Source organism: Haemaphysalis longicornis, unplaced genomic scaffold, assembly GCF_048455015.1.
Source record: "Haemaphysalis longicornis isolate Haplotype H1 unplaced genomic scaffold, Haemaphysalis longicornis Haplotype H1 scaffold_2, whole genome shotgun sequence".
NCBI lineage: Eukaryota > Metazoa > Arthropoda > Arachnida > Ixodida > Ixodidae > Haemaphysalis > Haemaphysalis longicornis.
Window position 1 is genome coordinate 121,124,917 of NW_027526295.1, and position 17,613 is coordinate 121,142,529.

The 17,613-nt window shown below is 48.4% G+C and overlaps 1 protein-coding gene across 2 annotated transcripts; it reads right to left on the reverse strand.

Annotated features, from left to right (window-relative positions):
* Nucleotides 1–207: 207 nt before the first annotated feature.
* On the reverse strand, nt 208–15,832 carry LOC144169171 (uncharacterized). Of its 2 annotated transcripts, XM_077698200.1 has the most exons (8): nt 15,695–15,832; nt 15,339–15,469; nt 14,886–14,966; nt 12,163–12,409; nt 9,118–9,205; nt 7,473–7,632; nt 4,041–4,165; nt 209–2,194 (listed from the first exon to the last, which is right to left on the reverse strand). In XM_077698200.1, exons 2-7 carry the CDS (start codon nt 15,452–15,454, stop codon nt 4,051–4,053), a joined length of 807 nt encoding a protein of 268 aa, XP_077554326.1. In that variant the 5' UTR covers nt 15,455–15,469; nt 15,695–15,832; the 3' UTR covers nt 209–2,194; nt 4,041–4,050. The 2 variants fall into 2 exon arrangements, with proteins under 2 accessions (XP_077554327.1, XP_077554326.1); XM_077698201.1 differs by lacking the exon at nt 14,886–14,966 and having other exon boundaries at nt 208–2,194.
* Nucleotides 15,833–17,613: the final 1,781 nt, after the last annotated feature.

The following is a 17,613-nucleotide window of genomic DNA, read 5'->3' on the forward strand; positions in this document are numbered from 1 at the left end:
TTCTGGGAGTCGGGCGAGATGCTTGCTTGGTGCGTTTGTGAATTTTGAAGACAGTGTGCTGCTCAGACAAAGCTTGCCACCATGAAAGCCACAGCGAGCCAGGGGGACATGGACCATCGTTGCGGACCCAGCAGTCGGCTCTTCGTGAAGCGGTTGCAGACCCCTTCTCTCGGAGCACGAGCTTCGGGTGGTGGAGGAGTTGTTGTGACTTTGCCGACAGCGGAACACGTGCGCGTACGGCGACCCCACTTTGAGAGGGGGGAATGGAGAGTGCACTTCGACTTCATCTTCAAAGGTGCCGAAGCATCCAGAGAGGGCTGCGGCCGCATCTGTGTTCTGCGACGGACCCTTCTATTGAGTCGGCGTCGTCTCTTCCCGCGCGACGACACCGGGGTGGCCCCGGCAACTATTAGTGGCAATGCGGCGCTGCCGGCCGTGCGTCTCTCTAAGCCACTTTGGGGAGGAGGACCTCCGCGACCGACTCGTTCGGCTTCGAGCCTGCAGCCATGTGTTTGTGTGGCCCGAGTGTGTGTTTCCCCGCGTTTTCTCCTCTCTCATGTCTATATAACCGAACCCCATTTTGTACATAGGAGCGCATTCTACCTCTGCACTGAAAATACACGGCTGTGTCTCCCGTTCTTCGGAGTCTTCCGCTTCTTGTGGAGGCCCCGGCGCTTGGAATGCCCGGCCACCCGTCCTAGCCGAGGAGCCGCTACCACGGAGATCGCAACACCCCCCCCCCCCTTTTTTTTTTCAAATCCTTTCCACATTCAAGAATACCTGTCAGGTACAAAAGCTGTTAAGAGGTACAACGACCAATGTGCAGAAGAGAATATTCGAAGGAGCGTTGTCGTTCCTCACCACGGACCTCACTGACCGAGCTTTGACAACACTGCTTGAAGTGTGAACCAACCAAATTGGAACGCCTGCACCAATTACAGCCATAACTGGTTTCATATACTCTCACTGGTCAGAAGGGCCTGCCCCAATAAAGAGGCCACGAAGACAAAGACAAAGCACAACTTTAACGAAAAAAAGCTTCAACAAAAAAAATATATATCCAAGAACTTTCACATTTCAAGTGACAACATGGGCAGGAGTTCAGGCCAGCACTAAGAATGGCGCTATGAGTGTTTAGACTGCACATTAGCATTCAAGTGATACAATTAACCCTTTGATGCCCCAAACTTTTCTTGCTTAATGCGAGAAGTTAAAACTTGTGATTTAAACGGACATTCGACATCAAAAATATGAAGTCAGAAAAAAATTTGGGTTGATTATGGCATTGGCTGCCCACACATTAGTTGAACAAGAGAGCTACCTTGATCACCATGATTTATGGTTCAAGTGAAGACAACAATGTGAAGTTTGTATTGCTACCATTTGTAATATAACAATGAAATTGCACAAATTCGGTTACCTGTCACTAGCCCATTGAGCCAGCCGGGCTCAATGCGAGTAGACCTGCGTAAACGTTTTTTTAGCCCACGGAAGTACGTGCAGCCCTCTCTTTAATTTTTGAAGGTCCGGGATCCTTTGTCGGTCGATATATGGTGTTAAATGTCGAAAAAAACCACAAAGTGCGAGAGAAAAAAATATTGTTTGAGTTGCTGCTCCTGAGCAACACTGGGCATCAAAGGGTTAAAGGGAACCAGAGGCCCTACTACGACAGCCGAAGTCATGCTTTTTAGCAACGGGCGTAGGTCGGGGGCCGCCAATCGGATAAACAAGATTCTGCGACACGATAGGGAAATTGCCGGGAAATGGCAGAGGAGTTGCCATCTGCTGCATCTGTTTCCCCTAATACCTCCATGATTTGTTGAAATTCGCGATAAAATTGGTGTTATTGCAACAGAGAAAAATTAAGAACCAACCTTGTATTTTTCTCTTCACGGCCCCTTTAATGCACCGTGCGTGTGCAACCAATTCTGGCATGCGGTGAAGCCAAATGAAAAATAAAAGGCCCTGACAGCGAAACGCACCCGCAGCAAGCATGACTACTTGTTTCACCATCGAATAAGATTTGTATTTCAAGAAAATACGCAAAATTTCGCGCAAGTACAAGACAAAATTACGGCTCAAAATAAAACATTAACAGCAGGGAGGCTGGGCAGGGTGCAGCGATTTCCAGGAAGCCCCACCCCTGGGATGCTGTGGCGCAATCCTGGGAGGCTGGGGCCATCTGAAGGACTTGCTGCAAAGCAGATCAAGCACAGGCTCAGTTGGCACGATGCGAAATGAGGTAACAGCAATGAGAACAAAGTTACATCACGAACAGCCTGTTGATGGTAATTCATGATGGGAGACATGATGATGGCTGGATTTTTATGGCGCAAGGCCAACTGGGGCCAAGAGCGCCAAATCAGTGGTTAGGTATGAGGAGTGAAGTATGTAACACTAAAATCGCTCAATAAGAACGAAAGATAAGTTGAAGACAATGGTAGTGGCTGGTGTATAGGGCCAGTGTTCATTATGCGTGGTAGGAAATGAGGTTTGAAAACTTAACATCTGACAAATACTTAATGATGGGAGACAATATTGGTCAGAGCTCGTAAGGCCCTGCCAGCATATCATCATCATCATCATCATCACCACCAGCCTGTCTACGCCCACTGCAGGGCAAAGGCCTCTCCCATTATTCTCCAATTACCTCGGTCCTGTGCCAACTGTGACCAATTTATCCCCGCAAACTTCTTGATCTCATCTGCCCATCTAACTTTCTGCTGCCCCCTGCAACGCTTGCCTTCTCTAGGGATCCACTCTGTTACCCTTAATGACCAGCGGTTATCTTGCCTTCGCATTACATGCCCTGCCCACGTCCATTTCTTCTTCTTAATTTCTACTAATATGTCTTTAACACCAGTTTGCTCTCTGACCCACTCCGCTCTCTTCTTGTCCCTTAATGTTACACCTATCATTTTCCGCTCCATTGCCCGCTGAGTCGTTCTCAATTTAAGTTGAACCCTCTTAGTAAGCCTCCAAGTTTCTGCCCCGTAGGTGAGTACCGGTAAGATGCAGCTGTCAAACACTTTCTACTTCAGCGACAATGGTAGGCTGCTATTCATTATCTGAGAATGTCTGCCATATGCACCCCACCCCATTCTGATCCTTCTAATTATCTCTGCCTCATGGTTGGGATCTGGGGTCACAACTTGGCCTAAGTAGATATATTCGCTTACCACTTCCACTGCCTCGCCACCTATCTCAAACTGCTGTGCTGTCCCGCATATATATACTGCCAGCATATATACGGTTGTTTTTCAAAGCCGCTTTGTTATGTCAACATGTCTACGTACCACAATCATCTACGAAGTTTACAAAATTTTAAAAGTAACCAAGAAACCTGAGGCATACGAGTAACAAGCTAACTCAAAGACCGTGCCAGCTGCCAATAAAGGGCATGTGGATTCATATCAAGGTTTTTGACAGCTTAGGTTAAACCTGGAAACACAAGAGCAGCAGTGTTTTTTCACACTGTTTCTGCAATTTCATTAGCTTTGATATACCATTAATAAAACCCTACTCGTATGATTGCACTCAAATCATAACAGCTGGCAGCCGAAAGTACTGTTACGAGTAAGAACCCAAAGCAGTGTCAGAACGACCCACATTGTGTTGCTTAGAACAATTTAGATCTAACATTCTCTTATAGACCCCAATTAACAATTCAGGGCATTATTTGGTTTTTACCCTCTCGCACAAAGCCATTTTTCTCAGGTTCATTTCTGTGCGCTAAATGGCACCCTGTCATTTGTTGCCGAGAAAAGGTACGCCACAGGTGGCAAACCTCTGCCCGAAATTCGGCGCTCAGTAATGACATGGGAAAGAACACATGCAGCAATAAACTGCTTGGGATCACGATTGTACGGCTGAAGTTTCAGGCTACAATATGCAGACTCTTTTCAACAGGAGGCCTTGATCGAAAATGACCCGTTTGCTAGCCTAAAAAAATGCCGCCCTATTGTAGTGCACCCCGCTTTGCACATCACAGCGGCAGTAACACTGCGACAGAGCAGCCCTTCTCCAAGGTGCCACCATACCCTGCTTCTTCTAGGCGGGGACGTGCCCTGGCTGGGTGCCCAGGTCGCCGTGGAATTGGACGTGGCTCCAGTGTCCTCCGTGCACCAGCAGAGCTCCACGGACTCCGGCCCCGTTCAACCTTCCACTGCGTGCACAAGTGCTTCATTTGATCCAGACTCACCAACTTGACAAGGTCGCAAGAAGAAGAGCGTGCGTATTAAATGCAAAAATGCAAAAAATAAGGGAGAACAACCAGAACAGGCCGCACCCTCAGCTCTCATGAGTTGCGCTGACCACTGCAACAAGATTGGGCTAATGCATGGTTTCTCAAAGTGGGTTCCGCGGAACCTAGGGGTTCCGCAGGCCCCTCCTCAGGGTTCCGCGAGCCACTGATAAATTTTCCCTGGTTCCGCAGTCGCAAAGTATTATATGGTGAACTTGAAGCGCGATCGATCTAAGGAACCTCCATTACGCACGCCCGAGTGTCAGTAAGCAGATCTCGGCACATAACAGAAACGCGCGAGCTGCGCAATAAATCTCGCCAGCAGCTTTTAGCCAGCCAAACTCAGAAAACGGGCCATGTGGTTAAACTATTGCACTTGAATCTCGACCTTATATTACCCCCATGCGCATTTCTCCTGTTTGGATATAGGTGCCGCTAGCGTACGCTTTCGCGTAAAGCTGACGGCAAAAAAAAAAAAATAAAACGATACCCTTGCTTGCTTTTGAATTTATTGCATGTTAATGTAGCATGAACGGAATGAAAAATGGCGGAAGGGGGGGGGGGGTTCCTTGGCACTTAACGGAACTCAGCAGGGTTCCCTGGGACCAACATGCTTGAGAACCCCTAGGCTAATGTATTGAACATCCTACAACTATCAAGAGGCCACCACATACACACATGTACCAATAGAGCGCCACAATTTCAGAACAAAAAAAAGACATGAAAGTTGCTCTTTCATAGTCTCCAAAATCAAATCTCTGTCCAAGTATTTTTCTCGTCCCGTGTGCCCACACATCCACAAGTGTGGACCACTGCCAGCCACTGCTTTTTTCTAAGAGCTTGACAGCTAACCAAGCACTAAGGCCTCCTCACTGCTTAGACAGATCTTGGGAACAAGCCTAAAAAATGGGCTGCACACAAAAAAAAAAGTACTGGGACCATTACGCATAATACAGGCATGGAAGTGGGCTTGAGCCTTTTGGAGCAGCTTAGGGAGCAGGAATAATGCTGTTCTGGAGCAACTTTGGAGCAGTAAATGAGGCGTTTTGCAGCAGCTTTGGAGCTGCTCCAGAGATAAAGCATTCCCAATATAAAGCATTGCTGAACAGCTACATGTGGTATTCGTCTGTGCATGTGGTGGTGTGCAGCGACTGTGTGGCAATGTGGGGGTTGACCACGTGCAGACAAACAAGATATGTGCCTCAACTGAAGAAGAGGAAAAGCAAAATGGCGAGCACTCGAGCTTGGATTTTTGGTGCGTGTAAAGGCAGGCTTGGTGCATGGTGTGTCGGGTTCTGGTGGCTCCTGCCGGGGTATTCAGGGAAGCCCCAGCAATTCCGTTTGTGACTTCAAGGTTGGTCGTGGTGAAGGCCTGAGCTGAGGCATGGAACCTCACCGAGCTCCCAAGGCCTGACGTGAGGCATGTTCAACGTGACCAGCGCACCAGGGCAGCACTTCCTCACGTGACCACAGTGCAACTTCAACGGGTCAACGGTCACCCCTCGCGGCGTAGGCCCATGTCGTCACAACATGTGCTGAAGATTTCTCACCGACGTGAGTGGGTGGTGTGGCTGATGAGCAACAGACGTGGCAAGACCAGTGCTGTGACTTTCCTGTAGAGTGGGACTCGTCCGCAAACACTGTTTGAGTCTCGCGCATATGTCTGTAGATTTTTTTTGTTGTCTTCCGTGCACCTTCTCCCTCGCAGTTTATCTTGTTCCTATTCTCGCAGCATTATTGCTTGGCTGAAAGATATCTGTGTGACACTCCGCACCCAATGTTCTCGCTCCATATGAAGGTCTAGAGCAAGGTGCTAGCAGGGTCATTTCATCACACTGCCCAACCCGCACATAAATCACCCCAGTTTGTGCGCCTCGCAAGACAATCGAAACGGCACATGAAATGCTAAGAGAAACCCATTTAATGCAACGCACAAGGAACAATGGCAGACCGCTCTGCTTAGCGCTGACCTGAAAGTGCAATTTCTGGTCATGTTATTAATGGCCGAAGCCGTGGCCACAATCCAAGAACTTCTGGCCAACAACTGAGGAAGACCAGTAGAATGCACCGCATTCTTCGTCCCTTTCCTTTTCAATCCCATCATTGGCACAATAAAAGTTGCTGCTACTACTGCTGGACTGTAGGGCTAGACACACCTACCGAGCCGATTACTTGCAGATAGCTGCTAGCTGAAGGGAACCAGTTTTAACAAAACTGGACAGCATTATGGAGTTTTTTATGCTGATTTCAAATCTGCAATTAGATTGGCCATTATTTTGGGTCACAATTACAAATTAGGCACTCCATACAGAATGGTGATTACCCCGTGGCTAGACAGACCAATGACTAACGAATACAACATTGGAATAATTTTTTTTATTTAACCATTTCTGGTCATTTTACAACACACTGGACTTCACTCCTCCCACGCTCCGCCATAAATGGCTCAAAGGTGTTGTCAACTGAACGCAATAATAATTTTCCAAAGCCTCCATTTGAAAAATTTGTTGCCAACATTTATTCTCTACACATTTAGGTATCAAAAGCAAAAAAAATTAGTTGTACCTGCTCTGGGTGCCGAGAAATCCAAGGGCGAAATGCTAGATCAGTGTTGCAAGAACAGTGCTGTCTCCCCATAGAATTCTACGCGAACTGAGCTGTTGAGTGCACTTTAAAATGCTATTTACAATAAAATATGGTGCCTTATGATGAGGAAATTTGCAGACTGACAGAAACATGGCCGTGGATTCTGAAAATTCCACATTTCAGAAACCGTTTTTTTGACCGTTTTTCGGCCCCGAAGACCCATCTGCCCCCTTCCTAACTGAATCTCCCCTCTCTCATCCTGTTTGCCATGGCACAGTGGCATCTAGCTTGTCGAATTGCAAGGACTCACAATAAGAAATGTCGAGGGTCAACCGAGTAGTGAAGCTATTTTACTTTTTGCTTTTGACAATAAGGGGGGAGGTTGCAAAGACTGCTGGTGACAACGCATGCATCACGGCGCAACGCACTGTGTGGTGAAGCATTGATTGGTGGGGCACTGTTTATTGATTCATTTAGGCATTCCTTTTCCCCACACATTGCCATGGCACCAGCGTAACTACCCACAGAACAGGTAGTGCTGGTATGTAGAAGAGGCACAGAGCGTCAGAGAGATTGATCGATTGGTTGATCAATTGACTGACTGATTGATAGACCAACTGGCTGATTGCCATGCCAAACTCACTTGGACTGCAGGGGTTCCCCGTTGAGCCCTCCGGCGTCCAGCTGAGGGAAGACACCCGGCCAGTGGTTTCTGCGTCCCGGCAGGTCCACCGTGGTGTCAACGATTTTGGGCACGGGGGCCACCAAATCCGGTGCTGACAGCCGGCTTTCAATTGGCAGCTCTGTATGTGACATGCAAAAGCGTGGATTTCGACACCAAATTTAAAGGGGCACTGACACAAAATTTTGAAGGCGAGATAACTTCGGAGATAGATTGGTGGGAACACATATACATCATCTGCAAAATATCAGCGACGAATACAGCCTAGAACATATTTAAAATCAATTTTAAAGTGAGCGAAACGCAACCGAGCAGCCAGCAGAGGACCACGCGCAATTGTAAATAAACAACATCCACGCACGTCACGAGTTTGTGTTTGCCGCTTCCACACTGCCGGCGCTTTTTGCCGGCTCGCCCGGCTCGCCGCTCCAATCGGAGGGCCGGAGGGCGGAGCTTCTGCTCTCGAGAACGAACGACCCGATCGTTGGCGGCGGAGGCGCCGTGATTTCGTCAGCTCATCGGGCAGTTGGCCACGACCGAAGTTCTACAGCGATTCCAGGCACTCTGTTTCTATTACTGCTTATTACCATTGGATGCGAAAACGCGGCGGAGGCACGAAAAGCCCACTGAGCTAGCCGCACGGTCGCTGTGCAGGCGGCGGCCACGGCCGCGGCCGGTGCAGGTAGCTCGAGTGATAGCTTGTTACCGCTGCACGAAATTGTCCCCAAGTCCCGACCATGGTGGCTTACATGAGAAAGGAGTTAATGATGCGATGGCGGGTTGCGTTAAAAATTGTCATCTGCACCGCTTACGAGAGCGGCACGCGAATATCCGCCGCAGTGCTAAGCCGAACACATCTGTAGGCGGGCCTGTAGGCAGACCGGCCGGCTGCTCCCAGCGCGCGTCTTGCCACCCACCATCTCGAGCGTCGCGCGTCGTTCTTTAGCCGCGGTAGCATTTGCACTCGCAGCGCCTGGGTCACATCCACGGTCGCTTTTTAATTAAGCGCCTCACGAGATCAGTACGTGGGGGCATGCGCAGAAACTGCCGTCGATGCAGATTCGACAGTGCTACGGCGGCTCTGCTCTGTGATATCCCTCCGACGGTCACGTGGTCAGCTTTGTTCACGCAAAATCCACAAAATCCATCGTTTCGCGGCACTCGCTGAAACCGAAACTGCGACTGGCCGCATTGAAAATGCCTCTAATTAAACAACCGTCGCACGCTGAAGCAAATGAGGTTTCTACAGGTTATAAGTAGGTCACTAGCTACTTATCGCAACAAAAAAAACAAGATGCAAAATTTTTGTGTCAGTGCCCCTTTAAGGCTAAGGAAAACTGCTCGCTATGTCATCGCTGCTTCTGTTTTGATGACCTATTACTGCCCAGAAACCATGTTTTCTGAATGCAAGGGCATTTGAAGAGAGCTTCCTCGGGCGTTTCATTCATTACGGTCAGAATAAAGGCACGAGTAGGGCACCAACGAATTAATCACATCAGCAACGTGAATGATAAAAAAAACAATGCAAGCAGCACTGGCTAGGCAAGATTTTGACCATGGTCACCAAGGTTAGCTAATGGAATAAGCTAGGCGCCCTCTCCCTTACCCATCTCCTTGCATACAGTGCAGCACTCGTCGCGGTTGATCGGCTCGCTGGAACGGCTTCTCAGCAGCTTTAGCATGCTGCCAAAGATCTGAAAGGTAGGGGAAGGGGAGCAGATCATGTGTGGCGGCTATATTACATCTCACTGGCAATGCACAACCTTTGCAGACACACAATCATTGCAATTACAGTGTAGACCATTTATAACGTAACCACTTGTAGTGAGGGAGTGGTTATAATGCGGGTTCATGAGACCACCAGTTTGCCTCTTGTAGAACTCGGTGCATAGGCTTACCGCTTAAAATGTGGTTCCCTGAAGAGCAATACCGTTCGCAGTGCAGTTGAGAAAAATAATAAAAGCACGTGCTCCCTGCTCTCCTCTAACTTCGAAAAGCAAAAACGGGCGTGTTCATGTGTTCGTTTGTACTCACGCGACAACTACAACTGACCTTGCTTGATGCACCTCGAAAGATAGCAAGCCCCCTCCCCACTCTCCAGGCACGGTAAGTTGTTTCTATTTAAAACTTTGCACACCCCCTTTCCCTTAACGAGCATCTGAAGATAGAGAGCCGCAATGCAGGGTGTTTCCTCCACATGTATATTGTTCTGGCAACCACCTCCAGCACCACAAACAGGTGAAAATAAATTCCCTTTGTGCTCTTATCACATTGTCCTGCGGCATCCACGCAGCCATGATCCCTCAAAACACAACCACACAGGAAGTGAAAAATGCGCTCGCAGTGTGTCAGATTGTACAGCAGCTTGTAAGACTACTGCAGCGGCTGATACGGAAAAAAAAAAAAGACTAAAAGAAAACTGCGCCTCTGTTTTTAATTCATTTGCGTGGTGATAACAAAGAAATGATTGCAATGTAGATTGCGATGCAGTTGTATTTGCGCACGTTTTGTTCACAGTGCGATACCACTTGTGGCGCGGATTTTTGCGGCTCCCACGGCACAAGTTAGAAGTGGTCTGCACTATACTTTGAGGCACAAAAACACTACGCACCCAATGTCTTCCAACTTTTGGTCCCCCATACACGTGTGAGGAACAAGTTCACGGAAGCTGTGAGCCAGAGCCTCCTGAGTTAACACAAACCATGTACACAGGTTACAAATTTACTTTCTACTCCCCCATTCATTTTCACTTTATTTTTCTTTTACTAGGGAAAACCTTTCAGCAGGGTTTAGTTTTCCTGCTATAATTTTTACCCAAAACCTAAAACATTTCAGGTTATGATTGGTTGATTATGGTGTCTAAAGCACCGAAGCTACAACTGAGCCATGATGCGTGCCAGAGGAGCGCTGGAGGTTAATTCTGATCTCGTTCCAGGTTCTCCACTAACTCGAATAATACTGCTATGCTGTGTCAATGAATGCAGTGTTGCTGAAATTTAATACTACGAAATGACAAACTACGTCCATTATCTTGTATAAAAACAATCTTTTATCACCAAACACTACTGTGCAAGATATGACTACAACAGAGGAAAGCATTCAGTTTGATGCAGTGGAACCCCAATAGTCCGACTTTCAAGGGACCGCGCGAAAGCATCGTGTGACCGCGGTGTCGTATGACTGGAGTACAGGTAAATGCTGACGCAGTAGACGATCTCACGCAACAGGTGTGCTAAGAACTGTAAGCTACGATATTTAGTACGTTCTCACCTAATTTGCAAAACTTCTAACTGAAATCTAAAGTTTCTAAAAATAAAACTCCTATTTGGGCCCCCTCTACGCCGTTTGCGCTAGCCCGCCAGCCACGCATTGCGTGCTATGCTACCTCCATGCTGTCTGGCGCTATTTATGCCCAGCCAGCTCTGCGCCTCGTGCGTGCGAGATAAGGCCGACATGGCCCAGAAAGTTGAGAGAGGAAAAGGCATGAGGGTGACAGTGCCAAGGCCAAGCGAAACGAGCGTCCCCAACTAAATGAACGCGGGCGCTGTCGGTTAATTACATATATTCTGCCTCAAATGTACCTGCAGTTTTCTTCGCGCTAAGCAACGGGGAGGTGTATGACAAGCACCAGCGGTTCGCGAGTTTCGAACGCTTATGACTATATAAACCGCTTGGCTTTTGAAGCCTGTGTGGGACCGATGACAGCCGCTAAGACGGAACTCTGTGGGGCTCTGCTTGGGTCCAGCGAGCGCGCTACATCGACAAGGTGAGCCCCTAAAGTGCTCTGCACTTTAAAAGCAGCAAAGAAAGGACCGGAGCAACAACGCAGCTTTGAAAGTACTGATAAACAGAGAGGGGGAGAGAGCGCATCATGAAAGGAAGAAACTTGAATCGAGTGGGCGAGGAAAGCGGGTGTTGGGTTGCGTTGCATGTGTTTTTCCGTTAATTGGGTCATTTGTAGCTTCGAATTTGGGGTCCCGCTGACCACTAGTCTGGACTTTGACTTCTCATGGTGGCCGCATTGGTGTTCTGATGCCCCGCGGGGACGTCGAAGGTTAACTCCCACCCATCAGTAGCCACCTGTTCAGCAAGTGGTCTGGCCCGTCTGTGGACCTTCGCACATCAAGCAGCGTCAAACGCAGGTCAAGAATAGAAACAGGTCGGTACAAAGCAGTGGAGCAGTGTAAAAGATGGGAAAACCACTGGTTTATCCCTGCCAGGGTCCATCGTATGAAGCGGACCACATGAACCCGAGCATAGTACATGCATTGTTTCTATGGGGAGTTTGCCAGGACCGCGGTGATCCATTGCAAGAAGCAGGTCATCATAATACCAAGAGACGCATCAGTGGGGTTCTACTGTACCTGAGGAATCCTTATTTCCCTCTCTTGGATGCTTCAGACAATAACCACACTAGCTGCAGGTGTGGCACTATTAGGCGGTGAACACCGTACAACAGAAATCTGAGAATGTGTTTTAAAGCAGAAATATGCTATCGTTTCAGCTATTTCTGTGTTAAGCTTCTTCACTCTTGCAAGCTTTTACTGCACAGGCAGTAAGGATTGCACGTGCTCCAAGCTAGGGAGGCCCCGTGTTTGGACTCGGCCTCCAGCCTTTGCAGCTATGGAGGTCATGGTAGCTCTGGGCTCACCTCGGACGGGGTCGGAAGGTCACTGGTGGGGGCCAGGATGCGAAAGGAACAGGGTGCAAGGATGGTGCTGCCAAGGGAGGGGGAACAGTCGAACTCGGGGCCCAGGTGGCAGCAGCGGCAGTGGTAGTAGGGGAAGGAGTAGTACTGCCCCTCCTCCCACCACACACGCTGGAGTCCCGGCTCCGTGAAGCAGGAGGCTGCCAGGCTGCCAACAAGGGAGGCCCCCACCAGGCAGCTCTGATCGTGCCTGCACACACCAGAACACCCACAGATTTCGTTACACTGGAACATGACATGTCATCACGAATGTTTCCGATGAGGGGCTTTTAATGCGCTCCTCATGTTATCAGACAGGAACAATGAGAAAGAGCAGAGCAACAATCTGGGCTTAAAACACACTGTATTGGTTAGACAGTTGATTGTGGGGTGTAACATGCCGAAGCTACGTCTGGGCCTTGAGGCTAGCCAAAGCGGATAAGGGGCTCAGGATCAGTTTTGATTATCTGGGGATCTTTAGGGTGCGCTAAAATGTCACAACACAAGCGTTTTCACTTTCCATCTCTATCTGAAAAAGCGGCCACTGCGGCCAGGATTCAACCCATGTCCTTATGCTCAGCAGCACAACACCTAAGCAGCCACTGAGCCACCACAGCAAGTAATTTTAGCCAATTCTCACACTAGACTTTATGATAGTAACTGCCTTGATAAGATATCTGCTAGAGCACACGTCAGTCGCCTGGAATCCACATTCAGCCAATTTGCCGAATCTGCCCACGTCGCTGCAGAACAATGCCACCAGGTTTATTTGCATTTCTACCCCGAAGACCTAATATGAACTTGCACTGTGAAGTCCTTTACTTGGTTTAACTTCCCTTCATTGTTGTGAAACATTTCCTTTTGTCCCAAGGACACGATTTCCCGCCTTATCACGACTAGTTACAAATAAATCATGATATGACCAGTTTTCACTCATGCAACAGAATTTCAGTAGTTAGCATTTGTGTTAACTACCAGCCAGTAAAGTATGCAAAGCAGATGAATCTCCTTCCAAGACCTCCTTACTTATTCACCTTTTCAGTGGAAAGTGCATCCCAGCATCTTTTTGTGCTAGCATTTTCAGTTCCCTCTATGGAACTGTCTTAACTTTTCATGGAATCCCATTTGGACAGTTCTTGTTCCAAGTACACATTTGCTCATCCTCCTGTTTTGCGTTTTCAACGAAATCTCTATGTATTTACAAAAATGAGCCAGTCGCAGATGACAGTACAGCGATATGCCATTGTCCCTCAAAAGCAACAGATAGTTGTTCTCCTCAAAGGGAGAGTGATGTGTCAGAAAACCATTTTCTGCGCCCCTACTAATGCTACAAAGGCATTAACTGCATTCTTTATTTCGACCAATCTGGTTCACTTCCCCTGTTTTAAGCCATACTTCTCTCTCCTCCCTACATAGCTGGACCCACAGCTGCCGCAAGTTTGCAGTTGACATGACGATGCAATGCCTGAACCAGAAAGGTGGCAGCAGACAAAGAACGTAACCGACAGTTTTGGCTGCAGCCAACGTACTTCAAGAAGACCAGGCAGACAGGATCACCCAAAAACTGGAAGGGAGGTGAAAATTATCAGGGTGCTTTTAGACAACAAAGCTACAACTCTGCTAAAAGGCGCAGTATATAGCAGAAATGTAAAAGCTAATGTAGAGAGCACCTGTGGATTCTTCTGACATCCTCTGTAACACAGTACACAAGGCTGTTTGTTCTCTGCTTCCATCGGGGGAAAAAAATGCAGTCACGCCAGGAAACACTAGGGTGCTCAGGAACACAATGCTTAAAGCCACCGAAATCTTTTCAGGACACTCACGTTGCCAGAAGGGCATGCAGCCCGTATGTGGACTTTAAGCAGACAGTTTCATATATGCGCAGCAAAAAGCATGATTATTGACAAAACGATAAAATGTGAGCCATAATTTGAAGCACGTGCATACGCACTGTCTGAGTAATAAACGAAGGGTAGTGAACGGAAAGAAAGTCTGACCCCACAATGTCACCAATGCCTGCCTCACGCAAGGTCTAGGCACCCTTAGCCAAGGAGGGAACCTCCACACTGCAAGAATAAGAGCAGTACCCTGTTTACAAGAGTCACTAGTCATTCATTAATGCCTCCTTAAGGGAGAAAGAACAATAATGCTGCACCAGGGCAGGATGGCATTCAAAGTGCAAAGCTACAGATGTGATGCTGTCTGTAGTAGCGACAGCAGCAGCAGGACTGTGGACATTGCAACGGCGGTCAACAGGCAGCTAGTGCCAAGGTTCTGTTCAGTGACATGAAAACACGAATTCAGATGAGGAAGGGGGACTCAAGAACCACGGTGCCCAGTACCGGGTCAACACTAAGTCTGCACTGACCATGCACTGCAATTTCATCCCTGCCGGGCATTGTCAGCAAGAAGAGGCCTGGGCATTTGCGAAAGGACTCTACAAAAAATTATTTTAAGTCATGATGGAAGAGTTGCTGGGCACAAGCTGAAGAATTCAAAGCCTGCGTCTCCATTCACGGTAAGTGGCAGAATTTAACAAGGCAAACCAGTAACACTGCAATGACATCCCACTTACAAAGCAGTAAAAGGAACAAAAGAACAAAACTCAAAGGGAAAACAGTGCATAGGACAAAGCTAGCACCTTCTATAGCGCTAACTCGTGCTAAACAAAGCAGAAGCACACTTACAGGTGGTGCCAGTGAGCAGACCCTTTAGTCCCATTTTCATCAGCATCCGAGTGTTCTCCCACTGTGAGCATGTTCTCACGGCTGCAAAGTGGAGGGGAAGCAGTTGAAGGACGCAATTGTGGTGATATGCAGTCTGCCGTCACGCAAACGGGGTTCAAACGCTACGAAGCAGTGTAGAATGATACGGGTGGGTGAGACGCATATCACCCAGGAAACACGGCGGTTTGAGGCAATTGTCATTGCAGGCGTCGACTTTATGTTATTCCATTCAGGCCCCTATTAATGGACCACAAGTGCCTCCAGCTACAACATGCACAGCGTTATTTTCCGTGCCGTTTCCGTTGCTTGAGGGGCGCTGTACATGCAGCTTTAGAGTAGGTCATAGCGACATTTCACCGAGAAGGCGTGACGAAAGCGATTGGAACTGGACTGCAAAGGGCGTTGCGCACTTACGATGGCGAGTTGACACAGCCACCTTTGGACGCGCCGAATGAGGGCTTAGGCAGTTTGGGCTTGAGCATCTCTCTCCCCTCACGCTGTTGGAGCATCGCTGACATCTCGGCCTGCATCGGCGGGAGCGACGACTGCGAGTAAAAGGCAAACACGCACGCTCAACAAAGAGCAAGAACAAGGAACTCAGAGCTATGCGTCAAAGGCTTCCCCGTTCCACTGCCGCAGGGCTCAAACAGTGAGATGAGAGGCGCAAGCAAGGCAACAGAGTTCGAAAGCTGAAAAGGCAACTCTCTGCCTCCCGATGAACAACATCCCGCAAGAAATGCACAAAAATACGTGACGGGGAGGTAACTGACTGGTACGTTTGTGGAGGGGCCCCGTAGAAACGCGGACGAAGCAGGTTCCACACGTAACGCTAAGACAACTGCGTTAAGGTAAGAAATTCGGAACACTATGGAACACTTAGGCGACCCGCAGCACCGAATGCGACAGCACGCGAAGCCGTAGAGCGAGAAGTGCGCGAGAAAATCGAAGCTCGAGGGCTCGAGCACCACAGAACACGAGCAACACGAGCACCTCATCGGTTTCAAGCCGGCGCCGCCGGCGCTTCTCACTAGACCAATCAAATGATGCCGTGTGGCGGTGGTGGCGCCGTGCTGTGGAGGGCACGGCATCGTTTTATTTTGCTAACTCACTGGAGCCACTTAACCATAAAAACCCGTATTTATTCCACAAAATTATTTTAGAGCCTGTTTTTATCATATTTCTAAGAATTCAAACTAAATTCTTGCACATAGTTTTGGTTTCGTTTCTAGGTAACCTAAAGCCATAGAGATAATATACTCTAGAGGGAAAGCGCGCCGCTGAGCCAATGCATTGGAACCGTACGACACACGGTGGCAGACATGATACAACAATTTGAAGGTTTCCAGCTGAGTTTTTGCTTACTAAAAACGGCGAAAGCGATGGGTTGTAATCTGGCAACGTGCTACTGTGGCATTTCCGCGTCCGGCTAGCAAAGCATGCCGGGATTAATTGTAACATGGCGGACCGCTGGCCAGGCGGATTTTGTGTAGGCGGCGTCGACAGCATCAACAGCATTGCGTAGTTTATCTCCTGTGGGTAGGTAACCGACGTGTTTTCGGTTTAGCGTACGTGTGACTCATATGTACTGAGACTATTTGAGCAAGATGTGGCAACGCTCAAACAACACTTGCGCGCAAGCTCGAATGCGACTGATCGCATGCGCGAGGACGCCAAGGAGCCTGCTGATCCGTACTGGGCGCACAGAAAAATGAATCTCCGTATGATCTCCGTGCATGTTTGCGCTGTGCCGCTTTTTTTGCCATTCTGTGACATTTTGCGAGTCGCTCAATGCTTTTCAAACAACGTGAAGTGAACTGTCGCTTTAGCTCAATGTAAAACCTTTATTTACACACACACACAAAAAAAAAAAAAAACATCGCATGGGCCAACGCTGGTATTGCCGGTGAGTCGCGGCGAAGCACAGGATCGAAAGAGCGCGGTCGATCGCAGGCCAACAGACTGGAAGAATGCATGCCAAGGGAGTATGCGGAATACAGTCCGCGGCGTGTCCCGTTTTCCTTTCTGTCTGTATTCGTCAAGTTCTAGCTGCTTTCCACCACTTCAAAGGGAAAGCTTGCGGGACTGAATGCGAGTGTTGAATGGGCAGTAATTTACCGCACAGAGCGCGTGAGAAGACAAGACTGACTTGTTGATTTATTGTGACTGATTAAAAAATAAACCGCATTTTGTTACCTATTTTTTCGTTCTACCTTCACGAGCGATTGCGCGAAAGTTCGAAGCACGAAGGGCTGTAAGAAGTTCCATTAATAAAACAACTGGAACCGAGCGATTATAAAAGCTCTTTTTATTTCTCTTCGAACGGGAACCATCGCTGGCTGCCACTCCGTAGCCTGTAGTGAACTTGCGGTAGTCAAGGTCAAATCGGAATCGCTGTTCTGGCGTCAGTTCAGGGCCAATAGATAAGGTGCTTAACGTGAAGAAACGAATGACGGCTTCGCAAGCGCCCGGGGAGGCAGTTGCTCAGCGCGTGCATCCGAGTTGTATAACTTGTATACGTTTTGCACGCACGCAGATCTGAGCCGGAGACTGCACACACACACTGCGCAAGTCAGGCGCCAGGGCCTCGCCACCTCCTAGCACACTTAAAAAAATCGAAACCAAAACTGAAGTACGAACTTACTCTTTCTCCACTAATTAGAGCTTAATTACACTAAACAGTTTTTATGAA

Excerpts from the sequence above, each read along its gene's own strand:
- LOC144169171 (XM_077698200.1), bottom strand. The coding sequence starts at position 15,454 with ATGCAGGCCGAGATGTCAGCGATGCTCCAACAGCGTGAGGGGAGAGAG. Across the intron at positions 14,967-15,338 it reads GGCTGTGTCAACTCGCCATC|CCGTGAGAACATGCTCACAG; the intron begins GTAAGTGCGCAA and ends TCCACTTTGCAG. Across the intron at positions 12,410-14,885 it reads TCTGCTCACTGGCACCACCT|GCACGATCAGAGCTGCCTGG; the intron begins GTAAGTGTGCTT and ends TGGTGTGTGCAG.